Source organism: Haliotis rubra, unplaced genomic scaffold (assembly GCF_003918875.1).
Source record: "Haliotis rubra isolate DU_JTF1 unplaced genomic scaffold, ASM391887v1 Scf841, whole genome shotgun sequence".
NCBI lineage: Eukaryota > Metazoa > Mollusca > Gastropoda > Lepetellida > Haliotidae > Haliotis > Haliotis rubra.
In genome coordinates, this window is record NW_025767570.1 from 403,872 (window position 1) to 425,065 (window position 21,194).

General features: G+C 39.9%; 1 protein-coding gene across 1 annotated transcript; it reads left to right on the forward strand.

Annotated features, from left to right (window-relative positions):
• Positions 1–15,992: 15,992 nt before the first annotated feature.
• Positions 15,993–18,932, forward strand: LOC124262512 (fibrinogen-like protein 1; the record flags this gene model as incomplete). The annotated part of the gene is made up of 3 exons (XM_046697021.1): positions 15,993–16,326; positions 17,173–17,312; positions 18,836–18,932. Coding segments are annotated over exons 1-3 (571 nt in total), but the record flags the coding sequence as incomplete, so codon positions are not given.
• Between the last annotated feature and the right edge of the window lie 2,262 nt (positions 18,933–21,194).

Sequence of the window (21,194 nt, forward strand, 5' to 3'; positions counted from 1 at the left end):
GGCGCCAGGAAGACTTGAAGTTGGCCACACTGCACAAGCCGTTGCCAATCACTTCTAGGTCAACGTTCAGACTATCTACAGGCTGCAGCAACGTTTCCGGGCCACCAACACCACAAATGATCGCCCCCGTACTAACAAGGCAAGGGTGACCACAAGGCGACAAGACTGCCATGTTGTATCCGACAGCATGTACAGAATCCCTTCATGCAGGCATCCGAAACAGCACGCCAGACAGTGGGAACACACGGAAGACCAATCAGTACTGATGCAGTACGCCGACGTCTTAACAGCGGGAACCTCCATTGCCGTAGACCTTACCGTGGACTTATCTTTACACCTCGTCATCGGCGTGAACGTATTCAGTTTGCCCTACAACACCAGAACTGGCGATACAGGCAATGGGGAACTGTTCTGTTCACAGATGAGAGTCGGTAGTGCGTATCAACTGCAGATGGCAGAACAAGAATATGGCGACGACGTGGCCAGCGTTACCCAGACCAATGTGTTATGGAAAGGGACTCATAGGGAGGTGCAAGCATCATGGTATGGGGTGGAATAGGTCTGAACCAGAGAGTGGAACCTGTGGTGTTCTAGAACCTTGGTCCAGGGAGAGGAGGCGGCATCACAGCGGTGCGGTACATCGACCAAGCTCTCAGACCCCAGGTCTTACCACATTTCGCACGTCACCGGAACAACATTTTCCAGCATGATAACGCTCGGGACCATACTGCCAGAGCTACAGCAGAACGGTGTCAACAGCATGCAGTGACCAGCCCTTAGTAATGATTTAAACCCAATTGAACATCTTTGGGATGAAATTAAGAGGAGACTGAATAATGTCATACCAAGGACGAACACAGCCGATTTATTGCGCCAGGCCTTTCTCAGAGTGTGGTTCCAGGTGCCACTGGCCTTCATCAATATATTGGTGCACTCTATGCATAGACGCTGTTCTGCAGTTATTGCCGCTCGTGGTGGTCACACTAGATACTGAAGTCAAGAGTCCGTATGGACTGCAAACGTTAACGTAATGTCTTGAAATTGTGCTGAGTTATTCATTGATATATTTGTCAAGATATTGTACACAAAAAATGTTTTTTGATCCGCTTATTATGTCCATTTCTGTAGTGATTTGATTACAGTGCCAATCTAATTTTGAATTCGTACTGACGATGGGTTTTTTGGCTGCTGAGTATATATTATTCACATTGTTGTTGTTTGTTTCACTTACGACTGATTCAACAAGGCGATAGACATATAACACTTTGTACAGCCATGTGCCAAAAGAGTCAAAATGCCACTTCTTGACATAAATGAGCAACGAATGCATTAACCGCCAGTTTAGCTATGATATGTTTTGTGACATGAAGATAAATGTAATGGGAATGTTTTGACATATATTTAATCTTAGTTTGTTAGTTTAAATTCACTCTCTCATTGCGACTTAAAGCAATAAAGCTATCAGGCCAGTGAGGAAATGTTGAATTGCTTGAAGCAAAAGAGTGGCGTATATTTCCGGCCAAATCATATTACGAGCATCGATCTATGCAATTGGGATACGTTGACATGTGTGAGTTAGTGAGTTAATATTTAACGTCACATCGGCAATATGTCAGCCATATCGTGACGAAAACAAATTATACAATATAAAGTGAAAACATTTTGAAGATCAAAACCTGTCGACGATGGACAGTAAACATACTAGAGAATCATGGATATAAAGATAAAACTAACATGGAAAACTAAAACATTTTAATTAAAGCAGACAATACAATATAAAACACAGGCTATGGATCGCCATACTAGGAACCATGGGGACGTACATTACTTTTGCTACCTGCATGGACCCTAGTTGGATTTACACCATCCCTTCAGCCGCTGGCGATGGTAGGAAGGTTTAGCCGAAATTTAAAATAACAAAAACACTACGATTAAAAAGTATGATTGAGCAAAATTGACTTGGAAAGTTTTGAGGACGTACGTACCCGATCACATGTGTCAACCAAGTCAGCGAGCCTGAACACCCGATCCCTTCAGCCACCTCTTACGACAAGCATGGGTTACTGAAGATTAGTTCTAACCCGGATCTTCACGGGTCTCACCATTGAGATCAGGACTTGTTCTTAACTGGGCAGGTAGCGTCCTCAAAACTTATTTGCATGCCAGGCTGTTTATCACTGTTCGTATAAAATCTGATTGGTTTGTTTCCTGTTGAACGCAGCACTCAGCAATACTCCATCTGAATATGGCTGCGGACTATAAATAATTGAGTCTGGACCAGACAGTCCGGTGATAAACTTATAGAACATCCGTGTTAGTCAAGTCAGCAAGTCTGACAACAAGCAAGGGTTATTGAAGACCATTTCTAACTCGGATCTTACGTTTATGTTGCAACGATAGCTGAATCACGATTCCAGTTTTCACAGAAAAGTAAAACGCTTCAAGACTGAATTCTTTGTTCGTTAGTACTTTGTTCTGTTACATTCCTAATTGTACTTTTAGTAAAATATGTAATTCCGCAATTGCTTTATATGTGTAAAACTGTGAAAAACGCATCAAAATGCATTCATATGTGTCTTAAACTAAACAAAAAGTATTACCACTTATCCTTTAATGAAAGGTTAATGAAACACGCGTAAGTCACGTGCTTTCAAAGTGGGTCAATAACAGTTCGGAAAGGCGATATCAGTAAACTTATTAACTGAAATATATCAGCACCCTTATCAAGGAATTATCGACACAGAAGAGCCACTGTTGACAGGGTATATTTCGAGTCTGGGTACAACGTGCTCTAACGGGATCTCATTATCGATAGAATTATCTATTTATCACACGTGAATAGCAGGAAGCGATGGAACTTAAAGATACCAACAGTGAAACACTGCAGTATCGACAGACGCGACAAAACGTGTATAAGTACATCTGCTTGATCTAACACATCCATTCAAACACCATTCACAATGTCACAGTGTGGACCTTTATAGATATCATATTATTTGTCCTTTATACACGACAGTAGTTGATTGCGTAGTAAATGACGGGAATGATTGCCACACCAGCAAATAGTGTGTGTACTATATACCCTGCTGTTCTTGTGTGTCTTTTTACAAACGCATCAATTGATTAATTATCCATCTAATTATGATTCTGAAAGAACAACAGATTCGTTTCGTATTGCCGATCGGGAGTATTGGTAAACATTTGGTTATCGATAGTAGACAGACTGGGTGTCACCCAGACGTTGTAACAAAGGGCTTTAATCACATCACGCACGGACAAACAACGTGAACCTTGTCAATCCAAATCAGTATCGGATGCATGATACGGCGCTAATCAACGACAATACACGTGCCTATAATGTCCACCAAACAAAGAAACCTAAGTAGGCAAATAAAGAAAGTACAACAAAATGCCATTCTTCTCCCAGTGCTATTCATGGATGACATTAGGCGTGGTATTTCTAGTTGTTCACCACCAACCCCTGCACTTTAATGCAGAGTACTTCACACGGTCGTTACTTACCCAACGAGCGGCATACTTTCAGTTTCCTGCCAACTCTTTACCATGTCATTGCTTCACCTTTTCTTGTTACTTTCCCTTCTTGAAGCATCCAAAGCAACCGAGTGTTCCACCTTAAGTTATGCCACGCTAATCCCCACGTACAACGACAAGATGGTGGTTGACATCGAACTTCAAACGTACAATAACATCACCAAGTCAGCTTGTCACTGGGAGTGCACCAAGGCGCAGTTCTGCCACAGTTTTCATTATGGTCAATCCAACAACATCTGTATCCTGTTTCGAAGACGGCTTCTGGGTTCCCAAATTTCAGAAGTCGTAAACAGCGAAGGTTATGTACTGTTTCAAGTTCAAAAACGTGAGTAACTTCTGTTTCCATTTATGCAATGCTCAAACACTTACTTACATTCAAATTCCCAAGGTGGCGGTTGCTATCAACTGCTAATGTTATTGTTATGCATTTTTTTAAGAGAATGGAACGATAATTGTGGCGTCTTATTAATATCGCTACTCCCAGTTATGAAACTAAAAACATGTCGACATAATATTATATTCGATAGTTTCTAAATAACGGGTTTGCTTAATCCGTCTATGATCTCAACACAATATATATACCCCTCGACTTATCCATTGAGTATACAAATATCTAAATAGCACCTGGTAATATCGAGCCACCGTACTGAACAGAAGTATAACAAGGACAGGATTACTTGTTAGTCCTGATAAACAGTAATAGTAAATTTGCCACTCTTTACTCCACATGTTTTCTTTTATGAAGATGTCTTTTTTTTTATGTCGACATTCATTATACCTCAGTGTGAATTTCGATGGGGTGATAACTTGTTTCGTGAAATTGTGCACAAGGTTAAAAACTGTGCAATGGGAAATTTCGTCTCAGCCAAGTGGTAACTAGAAGTTCATGGTTCAAGTGTAGATAACTGATGAAATACCGGATCCGGATAGGATCAAATAGATTTTGTTCATCACCTCACTCGGTTATGTTCCTGTTTCAATACGGACTTTAGATAACCGAGTCTCGTCCTGAGTATCCAGTGACTGTTCTTGTCAGTAACGAGCCCCACCTTCTGGGTACGATGACACACTTGGGATTTGCTGACTTTGATGTGAACCAACATTCCCTCACTCAGTCGGTAGCTTTCCCTAATCCAGAGTTACTCACTTGTGGTGGTATTACAGTTTTCCCAGAAATTGTTGAGAAAATCTTTCTTTCCTTATACTGATAATAGGAAACTAGGCGTTTCTTTATATAGTAAGGAAGTCAATGTTGGAGGCCACTCTTGTAGGAAATTCTTCAATGGCATGTAGAAGTTGGTGTTGTAACAAGACAAATCTTGTGAATAACAACTTCTTGATTTATTTTACACAACGTTTCTTGGGTAGTTCTTGTCCCTTCTTCAGGTGGTTAATGATCATAGTGAACAGTACAGTGTGTGTGTGTGTGTGTGTGTGTGTGCGTGCGTGCGTGCGTGCGTGCGTGCGTGCGTGCGTGCGTGCGTGCGTGCCTGCCTGCCTGCCTGCCTGCCTGCTAATGACAATATGCAATACACAACCTCGATCACTGACCACATGCAATTTGAACTTAACAACTATCAGGCTATACACAATAAACAAAACTCATGCACCCGAGTTCTGTCTCTGTCACATTATGTAATTACACAAACAGGCAGGTGTGATACGTGTACACATGACATGTTATGATGCCTGTTGATTGCAAAATGTTATACACAAAAAGGACATGTATTTACAAAACCCAACAAAAAGAGCCATGAGTGTATCGGCAAATGAACCAGCCAATGAAAGACTTCGTTATACTTAAGTGCACGCCAACCCGCTCTGACTGGATTCGGTATCCCGGGTGCTTCGTTTTGGGGTAAGTAAACCCAAGTACAAAATATTGCACTTATGATTTGCGATTGTACGCTTATAATTTTGTTTATTTGTTTTTCATAATCATCAATGTATATTATATCTCATGAATAATGATAATTTTGTTTTAATTATGTTTATTTGGTTGGCTGCATCTAAGCTTTAACCTAATAGATGTGCTGACATTTTCAACGCAGAACACATTCTGGACAATATTATATTAGAGGAAATCTGTCAAATAGTGATGGACTGAACTGGAGAACTGAAGTAAATAATCTACCTAAGTTATGGACATACAGGTTGTTTAAACATGATTTGTGTACGGAATCGTACGTCACACTCCCGTGACCACTAAGATCAGTTGTAGCATCTGTGAAGTGTGGATCCCTTAACTAGCCTTAGAAACGGGCAGATTTAGCTCCCCTCCAATCCCAGTGGATGAACGTTACTGTAAGCTATGCGACACTCAGTGTGTAGAGGACGAGAAACATTTTGTCACATGCTGTCCGTTCTATAGTGACATTAGATATGATCTTTTCTCCCTAGTATCCAAAGAAGTGCCTGGATTTGATCATTTGGACCCCAATGGCATATTGATCTATTTAATGCAGAATATGTTTATCAATATAGCTAAACTAATTGTAATAATGTATGTATGTATGTATGTATGTATGTATGTATGTATGTATGTATGTATGTATGTATGTATGTATGTATGTATGTATGTATGGTTGTATGGTTGTATGTATGGTTGTATGTATGTATGGTTGTATGTATGGTTGTATGTAGCTATGTATGTATGTGTGTGTGTGTGTGCATATATGTGTGTGTGGACGGTTGTGTGTGTGAGTATGTAAGTGTGTATGATTGTAAATGTATGTATATGTAGGCATGTATGATTGTTTGTGTATATATATATGTATGGATATATGTATGGTTGTAGGTGTGGTTGTCGATATGGTTATATGTGTGGTTTTATCTATGATGTGTATGGTATTTATACGCGTGTATGTTGTGTTTGGTTGTATGTATATTCATATGTTATTACTGATATGACGTGTATGTGTTATGGAACTTACAGTGTCCCATAGGTCGAAGTTGGCCGCATGTTATACTATGGGTGGGTTATGGATCGTTGCATATCATGGTATCCAGATTGCGTGTATCGATGCTTATGGCTGCTGAGATCCGAGTATACACGGATAGCTGTCACTTACAGTCACACCGTATCTGCCACGTGTTTGCAGCTCTGTCGGTGCCCGGGTCCGTCTGTGAAGTCCACGTCGACTGTGAATCCCTGGTCAACTCACACTGCCACCAAGGATCCTGTCGGTGCGACATCGGATTCGACAACTACGGCAGTGTGTGTCGCAACCTCACAGGTAATAAGTCACTCATTGTTTGTATGCAACATGATGTATCTGTGGAAGTTTGTTGTTTAACGTCGCACTCAGTCATATTTCTGGCATATGGCGGCGGGCTGTAAATCATCGAGAAGGTCCAAGGATCAACACCACTAGCATCGTCCTATGCATTAGGGATACGATCACATGTGTTTTATAATAAACTCGGGTGTCGTACAAATGACTGCACTGTCCAAACGTGGTATTCTGATGTTTCAAGCTTTAAAACTTCGATTCATATTCTCTTTGAACCGTATATGTTGAATGTAGTGTGAAAGACAAATAGAAGAATAAGCAGATACAAATTGACGAATTAGACATTTTCGATTCAACAGCATGAGCATCGATCCATGCAACTGGGATACGAGGACATGTGTCCACCAAATCAGCGACCCTGACCACCCGCTCCCGTTAGTCGCCTCTTGCGACAACTATGGGTAGCTGAAGACTAATTCAAACACTGATCTTCACTTTTACTGCGATGAAAGACATGAATACGCTGAGTGTAAACGACCAAGTCACAATAATCGTTATCGTCGTTAGAAATGTCGTAAATACACGACATATGACATTGAATCCACTTGAATTGTGAATATTGTACCAAAATGAATTGAGCAAGTCTGTGAATGAGAAGCTTCGCGGCAAATTTCGCCGTGGTGTTGTCTTCTGTCAGGACAATCCTCCAGTTCAGCTGCAAGGGCTCCTAATATGGATTTATCCCACCCATCTTGTCCCCCAGTAACAACCAACTATTTCGTGACAAGTAACAAAAACAAAACAAAAATGTGGCGAGGTTGCGGACGACAACGTGACCGTTGCTGTAGGTGGTATGGTTGACAGGCCATGATTTAAGAAAAAGGTAATGAAACAAGACATATTTTTCATAGCATCAAAATGTTACCATTAACCATAGCACAGATACCTATCCAAACCTCAATTTAACATACCTCTTGGATACCTTGACCTTCAAGAAATACTAATATGTCAAATCTAAAAGTAAAAACAACACACTTAAACTTGTGTGACCCACAATAATGAAATGTTAATCAATGTTACATCATCATTATCAAAAACACATTCTCCTAACAACATACAATCCTCGTGGTATCACACAAGTGTCAATAACCGAGCATAATGTCAATATCTGGTGTAACCTCCGCCAACCTGCTTCTCACTGGCGACATCAGACGTTTTATTTGACGTTGAAGTATTGTGTTCCATTCATGATTGGGAGCCTGTTCCAAGACATTTAGAGTTTGAACTAAAGAATTGCTTTGGCTTATTCTGCCATCCATAATGTTCCAAACGAGCTTTATTGGATTTACATCTGGAGTCCTGGTGGGTCCAGGTAGATATGCTTCCTCGAGAAAATGATGCTTCCGACCCATAACGTTCCAAAGCAGCTTTATTGGATTTGGATACTGGTGGGTCATGGTAGAGATGTTTACGTAAGATTTAACCAAGGACACGTGGACAATGTGGCATAGCGTTGTCGTACTCGAAGACTGGCCTTGTGATCAGTGGATGGTCATTAAAGTGTGGTACAACAACCAGTGACGTAGGGTTTAGTTTTACGCCGGTTTTAGCAATATTCCAGCAATATCACGACAGGGGCCACCAGAAATTGGCTTCCCACATTGTACCCATGTGCGGAATCGAACGCGGATCTTCAGCGTGACGAGCGGACACTTTAACCTTTAGACTACCCCTATCGTCCCCAAGAACGAAAACAATTGATTTCCCAAGTTATCGATCTGGAAGTGCCGTTTACTGAAACTTGATATTTGCTTAAAGAAGAATACACGTATTGCTCGCATTTGATCGCAACACATGCATGTCTAATATCAATGTGCGTACACTATACAAGAACAAACAGACCCAGATATGGTATGAATATAATAGTTTTATGGGGTTTAAAAATCAGTTGTTGCGATACCTTTTTGCCCATGTGTATATTTAACTAAAAGAGGGTTATGCTGAAAAAGAAATAGCTCAGGAAACTATTTCAGTACGCATGAAAGGCTAAATATTTCCTCAATTTTCTGGAAAGATGTACTTTTCATGTATTGCACCAATTGTAGCATCAGCCAGTTTGGCTCCTGGTGTTAAACTCGCACGTCATTCCGAAAATCCGAGATCGAAATCTTTCATGTATACGGTATACAAATGTCATCAACCCAGTAGTATTACTGGAATAGTTCAAACATCGGTGTAAAGTCGATGTAATGAATCTCGTCTGTGCCAGTGACTTGGATTATTGTTGCCCATCCTATTTCAGTGCGTTTTTCGGACGCGTTTGTGGGAGCAATATTTAGAGTGACTCACATGTTTCCATTTACACCAACCGTGAAGATCTGGGTTAGAATTGGTCTTCAGCAACCTATGCTTGTCGTCAAAGGCGACTAACGGGATCGGGTGGTCTGGCTCGCTAAATTGGTTGACACATGTCATCGTATCCCACTTGCACAGATCAATGCTCCTGATGTTGATTACTGCATTGTCAGATCCGGACTCGATTATTTACAGATTTCCGCCATATAGCTGAGTTCAGCATTAAACACCAAAGAAAACTACAAATGACCCCATCAAAAGGCTGGAGCATTGGTGGGTGCGATGTTAAGCAATAAATACAATAACAAACAAATCAGTCTACACTTGCACTGGTCTGAAGGCTAAGATGGTTTTTCTCTTGATATAAAACATGCAGGCAGCCGTGGAATGGGTGGAATATTGCTGCGGTGTTCATCATTCATTCACTTACTCTAACATATCATCTGTTTTTCAGAATGCATGGTCTTTGGCAACACTTTTGTTACGTATGAACATCGAGCGATCAATGGGGATTACCTCGACGAACTATGGGATCTTTCTCCAGAACTCTGCCAAGATTCTTGTATCAACCACTCTCAGTGCCGCTCTGCCGACATGGACGTCTTCGAAGAGAGCTGCTTCATCCAGGAGATCACGTGGCTGGATGTCCCGGAATCTGACCGAAGCAACTGGACAGATTATGATTTCTACCAGCGGGGTTGTATCTGGTAGTCAGTTACATGGCATCCCAATATGTTGACTCTGAATATAAATATACTGTTATCACGAAAGAGGATCCTCAACAATATGTAGTTTCATTTTAGTAATGTATGTTGTATGGAAAAATATCACGCAGGGGGGTCAAGTTTGTGTTCGCAAACTTCACTTGCTTAAAGTTGATAAACGTTGGTTGCAAAACAGACCACTTTAACAAAAAAAAAATTAAAACAGTGTGTTTTGTGGGATAAGTTGCCGTTGTGTGTTTCACGTTAGTTATGAATTCTTCTGATAATGAAGGGGCAGCAGTTCCCTACTTACTGGACTTCTTTGTTGAGTGGACCAGTGAACATCTGGGGTAGAATAGGTCTTCAACAACCCATGCTTGCCACAAATGGCGACTATGCTTGTCGTACGAGGCGACTAACGCGTTCGGGTGGTCAGGCTCGCTGACTTGGTTGACATGTCATCGGTTCCCGATTGCGCTGACCGACGCTCATGCTGTTGATCACTGGATTGTCTGGTTCATACTCGATTATTTACAGACTGCCGCCATATCGCTGGAATATTGCTGAGTGCGGCGTAAAACTAAACTCACTCACTCACTTTGTTGAGTGTATACATAATACAGAACTTTGAAGAAGACTTCCTCTGTTCAGTCCGAAGAATATGATCACACAGTTACCATCAGTTTGAGAAGATCGAAATATAAATGGAATAGTTGTGTGTCACATCAGTGATTCGTAAATACACACCTATCATATAATCAGAATCGACAAATGGACAGTGTCCTTAGTGGATATTTCTAGTGAAAATGGAACGTGTTTAATGTACATATTAAGTTACCGCGTTTTTTTGTGATAAATAACTCAAAACAACAAAAGCAACACAGCAAGAAAGTTTAATTTCTATCTGCCATTACGTCACTTCTCTTGCGAAAAACATCCTTTCACATCCAGAAAAAAATCTATGTTAAAAATCGATTGTACAATTCTGAATATGTCATGAGCACGTACTTGTGTCTGGACCAGACAATCCAGTGAATGTCACCATGTGACACGATGAAAGAGCAAGTTGTCTCTATCAAATTGTGACGATACCAGGTGTTCTCGATAAGGTGAACGTATGCTGCCCGGTCGGTAGTACCCGTCTTAAACATACAGAAGTCAAGCAGGTAAAAAGGGCGTGCTCGATTGTACCTGAAACTTGTGAAATAACGCCACAGGCTGGAGCATAATTTGTTACCGGGATAGTGGTCGGATGTTAATAAATCCAGGACACTGGTTATGGGGGTGAGAACTTTTGTTCCCAAATGATAACAACAACACACTGGTGTATGTCACTAGGGTGCAAAGTACAGCGCCGGCAAGCCGCCAAGCCTGTCAAACGTACGTATAATCTGTGGTGATGTTATAATATGGATACATTCTAACACAGGATAAGCGTCTTGCAAGTGCAGACAGTGACAGTGAAGTGAAGATTTGAATTAGTAAAAGAGGGTAAGAGTTTGAATGATGCAATCAGATTGGATCAACTGAGGGCACATAATACTGTAATGGCCCTACCTAACCACCCTTAATTAAACTAGAATAACACTGACTGCATAGCTATTAATAGGCATGTGTCAAGATGAGTGTAGTCAGTTTCAAAATGACCTGTTGATTAGAAAAGTATTCATTTTACTATAAATAACAAATAACATACCTGCCATGCTAAGTGACTGTTAATATACACATATCCATTAATATCCAAATATGAAATGTCATCCCCGAAACTGCAAAGTAACTGTTAATATACAAACATTCATAACATTGTTAAATGACTTAAAACTAATATGTACATGCCTGTAAAATTACAATATCATATATCTGCCACACAGCGTTCGAAATTAACGTCAGTCCTTAGGCCCGCAGCTTTTCAGGTTTAAGGGCAAACAGTGGGCTGGAGCTGTTGAAAGATTGCTCGAATCAAAGTAAAGTTGACTATTGGAAAGTAGAAATCATCCATTGTGCCATACCGCCCTGTGGAGAGATTTTTGTCACTCCGCTTTACTCAAATACTTTCTGCGAATATCGAGAAAGTCCTTCCTTGGTAGTCTTGAGGATTGTAGTTGATCTCTGAGTGAGTGAGTGAGTTAAGGTTTTAAGTCACTTTGGCAGTATTGCAGCCATATAGTGACTATCAAGTCATATAGATTTATAGTAATTAAATGTTATTTTTTTATTAAAAAAAACTGTCATCGAAGAACAACAAAACAACCAGATTATCGTAGATATAAATTTAAAACTAGTAACTAAATCTAAAACATATAACCATAAATGACAATACAATATAAAAACAGGCTATAGATTGCCAACAACCGAAGGTAGAACACCATACTACGGACCATGGGGACTAACATTACCTTTGCTTTCCAGTTAATCTCTGACAGAAGAAGTTTGTGCTATATATATCTCTCTTTGTGCGGAAGAATTGATTGAAACTAGTTTTACAGTAGCATGATTCTCTTTACTCCTGTTCGAGAAGAATGTATTTCTGCAGTGAGGTCTGCGTCAAGGCACAATCCACTTCCTAATTTGTTGCATTTGCAGGATAGCCTAGTCACAGCCACCTTCCAGCAGTAGTTGGCGCACATGGTTCCTTGGATTTAAGTCAAGTGTTTAATGTTGTATTACCAACATTTGAAACACACTTTTCTCTTCACTTAACAAATTCGGTTTAAAAAGTCACAATTGGTTAAAAAATGACGAATCTTTAAGTTCTAATTCTAAATACGTTACTGTTATACTTGATGGATTTCTCCTAATGATATTTACACATTATGTCTGACAAAATTCTTTATCAAAACAGTACTCAACACTAAGGTGACCACATCAACCGACCTGCAGGTCCATTGTCTATGGCATTTTTGAAATGTTGGTTCAATAACGTACTGGTATTATGTTTCACTAGCTGTCCTTGATACGTCATTATTGATTCGTACAAAGACCCACATAAGAGTGTGTAAGAGAAGAAGCTTTACAACAGTAAACAACAGAGATGATAATGATGAGATTGGAAATTTGTTATTGATTGGATTATAGACTGGGTTTCTTGAAAGCTTTCACAATGTCTACATCGGTTCTCTACATATTTGGAAACCTAAGAACAGTATCATCTAAAAGATACCGTTTTCGTGTAGAATGAATGTAACGTTCGTAAACATAATCTCTAAAACGTCAATGCATCATACAGAACTTGGTGAAGAATGGATACATGGTCAGGCACCTCCATCAAACACATCAATAGGAACACATGACCACATTGGAGTACGATTCGTAAACATGAAACAAAATGGCACGATGTGCAATTTCCACTTTTACTATGGGATTTGATGTACGTTTCCAGTTGTCACTACATGCTCAAATATATTACTTACTCCTATTACGTGCTGATGGTTATTTTCCCATGACAATCAGATGAACTCTCTTTAGCATGTGTTTTGTGACGTGTGAAATGGTATGTCAAGATATACGTGCTATTCGTCTTTTGTGAGTATATATATAATCACCTCCATCTGATCTTTCTTATTTAAGAACGCATATTGTCGACAAATAAAATCACAGTAGAGGACATTTTAACACGTATGTGTATGTATTATGCTGTGTCTTTGACAAATTGGTTCACCCTTGTTTGCCACAACATTGTCATTTGTCCAATTAGCAAGGGAATCTGAGACTGAACCTTCAGCATGTGGCAAGTGTCAGGTGGATTGTGAGCCATCTGATACTTCACAAGACACTTGTATCCCCAGTATCCTTGTCTCTACTCAAAAAGGTCATTTTGTACAATTTTTAAGACAGACATATCGTTCAGTATAGAGTCCTTACATCTGCTTTAGCTTATATCAGTTTTGCGCTTTCTAGATACTTGATCTTAATTTAGACTAAGATACCCAAACTAACTTCATCAGACTTACCATCCAATGGAGAAAAAAAACAACCACCCAACGCACCTAATGTCAAAATTCACTACTAAACTAGTATTCTCACTTTCATAAAGATGACGTGTTGTCTAGCTGTTGTGATTACATATTTGAAAATGAAACGTACCTGTCCGACCAGTTTAGCGTAAGACGGCGTTATCCGGCACATACGTGTTCGATATCTCTGTGTAACAAGACTAAGGACTTTAAAGGTCACATGCAACGTAAAACACAACTTTGCAGATTCTGAATGGACTTTAAAAGTTCGGTATCCCGGCTGCTTCGTTTCTTGGGAAGTAAACCGAAGTACACAATTTTGCACTTTTGATTTGCGATTGTACACTTATAATTTTGTTTATATGTTTTTTCATTACCAGCAATGTATATTATATGTCATGAATAAGTGATAATTGTGTTTTAATTATGTTTGATTTTTTGGTTGCATGTGACCTTTAAACAAATTACGTTTTTGAGAGGCATTTAGAAGTTGGAGCAGTCGGTATGAAAGAGGTATATTAATAGGAAACATCTATATTACAAACAGGAGCGAATTGTATGAAGGTTTTACAAATCTTTAAATCACAATACCACCCCATCTCTAGAAATAGATCTTACACGAACAGTATGTGAATATATGGACACACACGATGAAACTTACATGAAATTTCCAAACCTCATGTGAAACCTGACAGGCAGTGGGTTGTATGCCCATGTTATGTACATGGCATGGCGTATGTAAACTATCAGGTGCCAAACGTTAGCACTTCAACATCCGTCGATGGCTCAACCAGAAGAAAAAACAAACATAAAGGTGAATATATAGAATAAGTCCAAGTTATCAGTGTGAATAGTACTTATGGGCACAGATGTGCAAATACATGGTCAGAATATACCGATCACTGAGTGAGAGATTGCAACTGGTCTTTCAAAGTCGACTAGTTGAAATTAAAATTATATCGACTACAAAGTTTAGTAGAATGCCGGCTGCAATAACATCCCGTGTCAGGGGCGGTGTGGTTGCCTGATGGGTAAAGCATTCACCGACCAGCGAAGACCCCGGGTTCGATTCCCCACGTGAGTGCAACACATTTCTGGTGTCCCCCGCCGTGATCTTGCTGGGATATTGCTATGCAGCCTAAAACAAAACTCACACACCTCATTGGCTGTACAATACGTGAATTTGACATTGATGTATTGCGTTCCATTTTTTGAATCTTGGATTATTTTGCAATAGTTCAAGATTTTGTACTGGGCAATCTCTCTGCCATAATGTCCCAAACATGCTCCATGCTTTGTGCTCTTCGGACAACAACGGACACCTGGTAGGTTGGGCCCTATACGCGACTGATTTTAGGTCCGTTCTAATGGAATTGCGACGATATGAAAACCATTTCTGTTTTTAACAAGCCACTTGACATTAAAGAATGAAGTCTTGTGCTTCTGCCAAAGGGCGTATCCTTCCTTGGAAAGGTCTCGTGTTTTCAGGTCCTTTCTGAATTTCCACCAATGTAGTATCGTGTATTGATGTTGAACTCGGTTATGTTTACTTAATGCGGAGTTTATACACTCTGTGTTTGGTATCAGTCCATGTTGATCTTTATGTTTTAAGAGAAATATTTAGTGAATGATGGAAAACGAGCATTAAAATCGTAACCAATAGAACACTACTATTTGTAATTTCAAATAAGAAGAAGATGTTGGTTTTTTTAACAGGAAAGGACCGATGTCCTATATAGAGTGGGTTGCGTCATAACACATGGACGTTCATCTGAGTAAGACTCATTTGAGTAATTTACACATGAAATAAAATAAATGTTTCTGAACTTTCAGTATTTTCATGCACAACAGTTCTCAAACAGAAACCATACTCTGGAAACTATGGAATCTAGTAATCTAAAACCCATTATACAGTCACTAATGGACCAAAGGAACATTGATCGGTTGGGAAGTCTCTTCCAGACACTTTAGTGATTTAAAACCTCTTAAGGGCAAACACAGAGTGTTGTTGTTAAACATGCATCCATTACACACGCCAAAAAGGCATGTTTACTTCAATATTGAGTTGCTGGAAATGTAAACACAACCAACTACCCTTAATAAACATTATTGACCGCTCTGAAAGTTTTCTCAAATCCAACGTATTACAAAGACCAAAGTGAAGCTTCACTCTGCCATTAGCCTCTACTGAGAGCATGACGGTTTTTGTGATGTGGTGCATGGTTCCCAGCCTGGTATTCCTGGTTGATGTCTATGCTGCGGATAAACAACCGCAATGTGAAGCTCATGAATATCGCCGGATCAAATTGTTCAAAGATCACATTGCCAAAGACCCGCCTATATGGGAAAGAGAGGAATTCTTTGCTGCCAAATGCGCGAAGCTGTGCTCAAACGACGAGCACTGCGTGTCCTTCTTCCACAACGAGTTTACTGGATCATGTCAAGCACATGCTTTCGCATACATGAATCCGAACAGGTTGACCCGAAACGATGGATTCCAGTACTTCAGGTTCTACCCATGGGGATTTCGTGAGTATTGTATTTATATCAGTTAATACATCATTGTACGGACAGCATAATAATAGTTCAAAGGGTTTTGTCGGTTTGAACCAGTGCTGATATCAAGTTATGGGATTTAATATATCATTACGAAACCAGTAAAGATCCCGTTTAGAACTGGTTTTCAGCCACCCATGCTTGTCGTAAGAGGTGACTAACTGGATAGAGTGGTCAGGCTCGCTGGCTTGGCTGGTACATGTCATCGGTTCCCCATTGCGCAGATCGATGATCATGCTGTTGATCACTGGAATTTCTGGTCCAGACTTGGTTATTTACAGACCGCCGCTATATAGCTGGAATATTGCTGAGTGCGGCGTTAAACCAAACTCACTCACTCTTCATTATCGCATGTCCCGTACATGATGGGATTAATTTTTTCCTTCAATTTTCAAGTGGGATAGTGGTGTACAATATACAACCTATAAATTGAAATTGGATCTGACAAGAGAGCTAAGCAAGAGAGTTTTCTAATTAGTGTTGTACTCTTTCACAACACTTCCGTGAAACGCTGTAGTAGAAGAGCTAAGTACTCGTGAGCAATCGTGCAGGAGATTTAATAGATCGTATGTATCGAAAGTGCAGTGGAGATTGTCACTGGACGAGAAATAGAAGTTGTCTAAGTAATTAGTACAGCAACCTATGAATGTATTAAGACGTGCGTTAAGACCAGTTTACACTGTGGGTGGATATATTTTCGTTTTCTTATGTATTGCAAACACATTTTCTTGTTTTTAAATTTCACAAACCAAGAGTGGCCAGTGTCTGTAAATGTGTATTTTCATTTCGGTTTTCTTTTCGAAATTATTTCATTTCCAGGTTTAGCCAACTGCGCAGAAATCGGAGCCTACTACAACTATGAACCATCACATAACGGAATCTACACTATCAGCCATCCGCAAGGACCATTTCAGGTCTTCTGTACCTTTCCTCACGACACCAGCAACCACGCTTGGACGGTACGGACCCTTTGACTTTTCACTTCGACAGAGTTCCGCATTGATCACTCCCTAACAAAATGAATATTATATTTGTGTCCCTTACGATTCATCTGAGTTGGCTATTTCAATGAGTTCTGTATGGCATTTTATTAAGAATTGTGTGTAATTATGCCATGGAGTATTATGGATAAGTAGTATTTACTCATGTATTCTATATTACGGAATTAAGCTTGTAAACATAATTACCTACTATCTCCTCTTCTAAATCAGCAGCAATGTCCAGCACCTCACAATTTATGTTATCTTACCTCACGCGTAAATGCCGTTTTTTGAATGGCTGAGCACTCTTCCATTATTTCTAATGCACCCCACTTACAAGCGAGTAACATTTTCTATGTTACCCGCTACGAATGCCGTACTGTGGGAATTCATTTGGTACTTCGTATTAGTAATTCTGAATCTCGAATAATTGAGTCACATATAATGAACGGAAATTACCGATGTTTTGCGAATGCAAATCGATGGGAGGGAGATAACTCTTTATTTTTTTGTCTGATAGATTCTATATCATTAGAAAATATAGCATTGGCTAAATGCCTAACTCTGTTACTCGTTAATATGATCCGATACCCAGTTCAAAATTTACATTGAGGTGTTGGATAAGATAGGTGCGTTAGCCCTCAAGGAACATGAACAACCATAGAGGGTATATTAACCCATGGTCCCCGAGGGACCAGTGAACGACTTATCATGTTACTTTTGATTCCCTAGTTGGGACTGAAATCTGACCACGAATTAGTCCGTACATGAAGCCAGGGTGACACCAAGAGACAACAACGTAATGTAGTATAAGTAACAGCTGTCTACTAAAATTAGCTTTATACATTTAAAGTTTATAAATTAATAAGAATCACAACAGAGGTATTACAATTGTGTAATGCAGACACAGTGATTATAACGATAAATACCATGATTGTAATTGTCACCTAACTGCACTTCCAAGTATCCAGGGGTACCGAGGGCAAGATTGATATCCACACAATTGCTGGTCTTCTTGTCACTGAACTTCATGTGAGATGAGGAGCGGCAACCTTTAGCACCCCTTACATATCAAAGAAAAAGACTCGAGACGTTTCTCAGATTCCCTAAGCAGAATATAGTGGATATGCCTTTTGGGTTCCACAACTCTGTAGTAGCTTCCATTGCACACTATAGCACACTATAGCACACTACTTTACCCTGGGCCCCATATCACAAGTGAGTTTAGTTTTACGCCGCACTCAGTAATAGTCCAGCTATATGGCGGTCCCCCATATCACACAGCGATCGTAGCACTAAATGATCGTAACTCCAATTCTTTAACACAGACTTACGACAGTTGTAGCGCTACGGACGCTTAGGGAAACGGGCCCCAGGTTCCCGATCGCATGTTCTTCGTGGAAGATACAATGAAGCGGGTGGTGTTATGAAGAATAATATTATTCAGCTGATTAAACTGCTGGACAGTCAATATATATTCAATCGTATATATTTATCGGCAGGTGATTCAAAACCGGTACGGTGGGTCGGAAGGATTCGATCGCACCTGGGACGAGTACAAAGAAGGATTCGGCGACCTTAAGAGGGAGTTCTGGTTAGGTAAGAAGCAGCTGGAATCAATATCTAAGTAGTAAATTCGACAACCATGTACATAATTTGGCCGGTGTATTGTATTTTTACTAACAATGTATGTTTATACCGAATGCGCACGGTCTGACTTAGGCAGACATACCTCATACCCCTCAGTGGTGTTGTCGATGACGAAATACGTAAATGATGACGTATAATAATAACCACGATAACCAGTAAACATGATCAAATATTGGTCTTGACATTTTGTTTTCGGGATGGTAGATCACATTAGCACATTGCAACATGCATATTAGCATAAGTCGTCAACATTTATTGGACGGCAAAAACGTTAGCGGTCTCTGCTTGTTGTTACTAGCACCCCCAATGTCATATCCATATCAGTTATACTTCAGGCGGTTTTGCACATTGTCACTGATTTGGTTTAAATTGAATGTGATGTTCATACTCGATGTGGTGAGGGTGTTGTTGACAAAGTTGTCTTCGTCGTTGATGGTTCTTTTATGTTCCGACATTTGTTGTTCTAGACACTGTAAATGCGTGTTGACCTATTCACGTTTCGACAACAGTGCAGCGTGCACCGCAACCTTCTTTCACATATAGCTGCAATCCGTGGCGGCCAGGGGTAGAACAGGTTCTCAGCACAAGGCCACCAAACGGGGAAGCCTGTATGCCTGGTTTCTCTATCAATATGCCAAAGACAGAACCAGCCTAACTTATAGCTTTCATTTGAAGACTGGAAATATACGGATCCCCTGAGGGATCTGACTTATTTAAGAAATAAAGGTCAATTATTAACTGATCCAGAAAATGGACTGTGGGACATCAGAAGCATGTATTATTTTGCAGCTCTCACTCCTGCCTCTTGTGTTAAATTCTGGGGTAAGGTCAGGCACACAGCATTGTGTTGGACATTTTTTGTAGGTCCTGTTGTCTGATTGGTATACATTTGAAAATCAATTATTTCTTTAGTATTGTTTTGAATCATTTGTGACAAATATAGCCTTGAAATTGTCTTGAAATATGCTTAATAAATTAACTATTTGCTTTCATTTTTCTTGAGCCAACATCAAGCTATCCAGGTGTGCCTAGCCAAGACACTTAGAGCGCATTTAGTTGTGTGGCTGTTTCATGGATAGAGCCCAAAGTAAATTCGAATTCAAGTTGAAGAATGTATCTCTTGCTATGTGATAGCATTGTTGGATTTGTACAAACAGACGCCCATCCAACATTAGATCAACGAGTTCTGTGGATTCCTATTTATGCTGTCACAACGGTTTTGCCTGATCTTGTGTTACCCCAGATACCACTGGCTAAACATCGTTGGTCAACGTCAGAATGGTATCTGGGGTATCACAACGTCAGGCGTCAATGATGTGACAACATAAATAGAAGTCCACAGAATAACGCTGTATGGACGTGCTATCATTACGTCTTCACGACGTAAAATGTAACGTTATCATAATGTACTAATAATCTTCCCATAAGATTATGAAGACGTGAAAATGGCTTATCACAACGTCACGCCATAACGTTGTGACAAAATAAATGGGAGTCCATTTCTTTGTACAGACGTAATATCGTGTTTTAACAATGAGAACATAACGTTGTGACAACGTGAAATTGTTAGCTGGGTACCTGTGTCAATCTTGCTGGAGTAAAGCATCCCTGTAACGCTGGTGTTTATGGTTGGTTTCCACTACAACACCGTCTCCCCACCCACTCAATGGTGGGTGGGGAGAAGGTCTGTTCTCTCAATATGGTTACCCCACAATTCACCGCTTCTCGATCTAAACCTAAGAGAAGGTATGTGGATACAGATACTGCTAATTCTTGGGATGAAGTATCTGTACACAAATCTGATCATGACTACGATTTCTGTTGGTAGAAGGTGACCACATGTTCTTTTCAAGCTCATGCCCCTGATATGTGAAACAAAATAAAATTCTTACAGCCAGGTACTTCAATTTTAGAGGCAACGAAAGTAATAGAAGAGAACTCTTCCATTCTACTGCAGTTTCGTCTTCCCTTTCAAAGGTTGATCATGGATGCCCAAGGGCAATCAACTGGAACAGTGATGTCCAGACCATTCTAAATGACATTGAAGCTGAACCCCGGTCTATATTTAGAGGACAGTTGTTTTATAATCTGAATTATGTATACTTAACGAGTACAGTTGTTACTATTGTCACAATCTAGCTGATATATTGAATCAAAATATTAACTTGCTCACCCACCAAACCAAAATGTACGTCATTACAATTCAAAGCA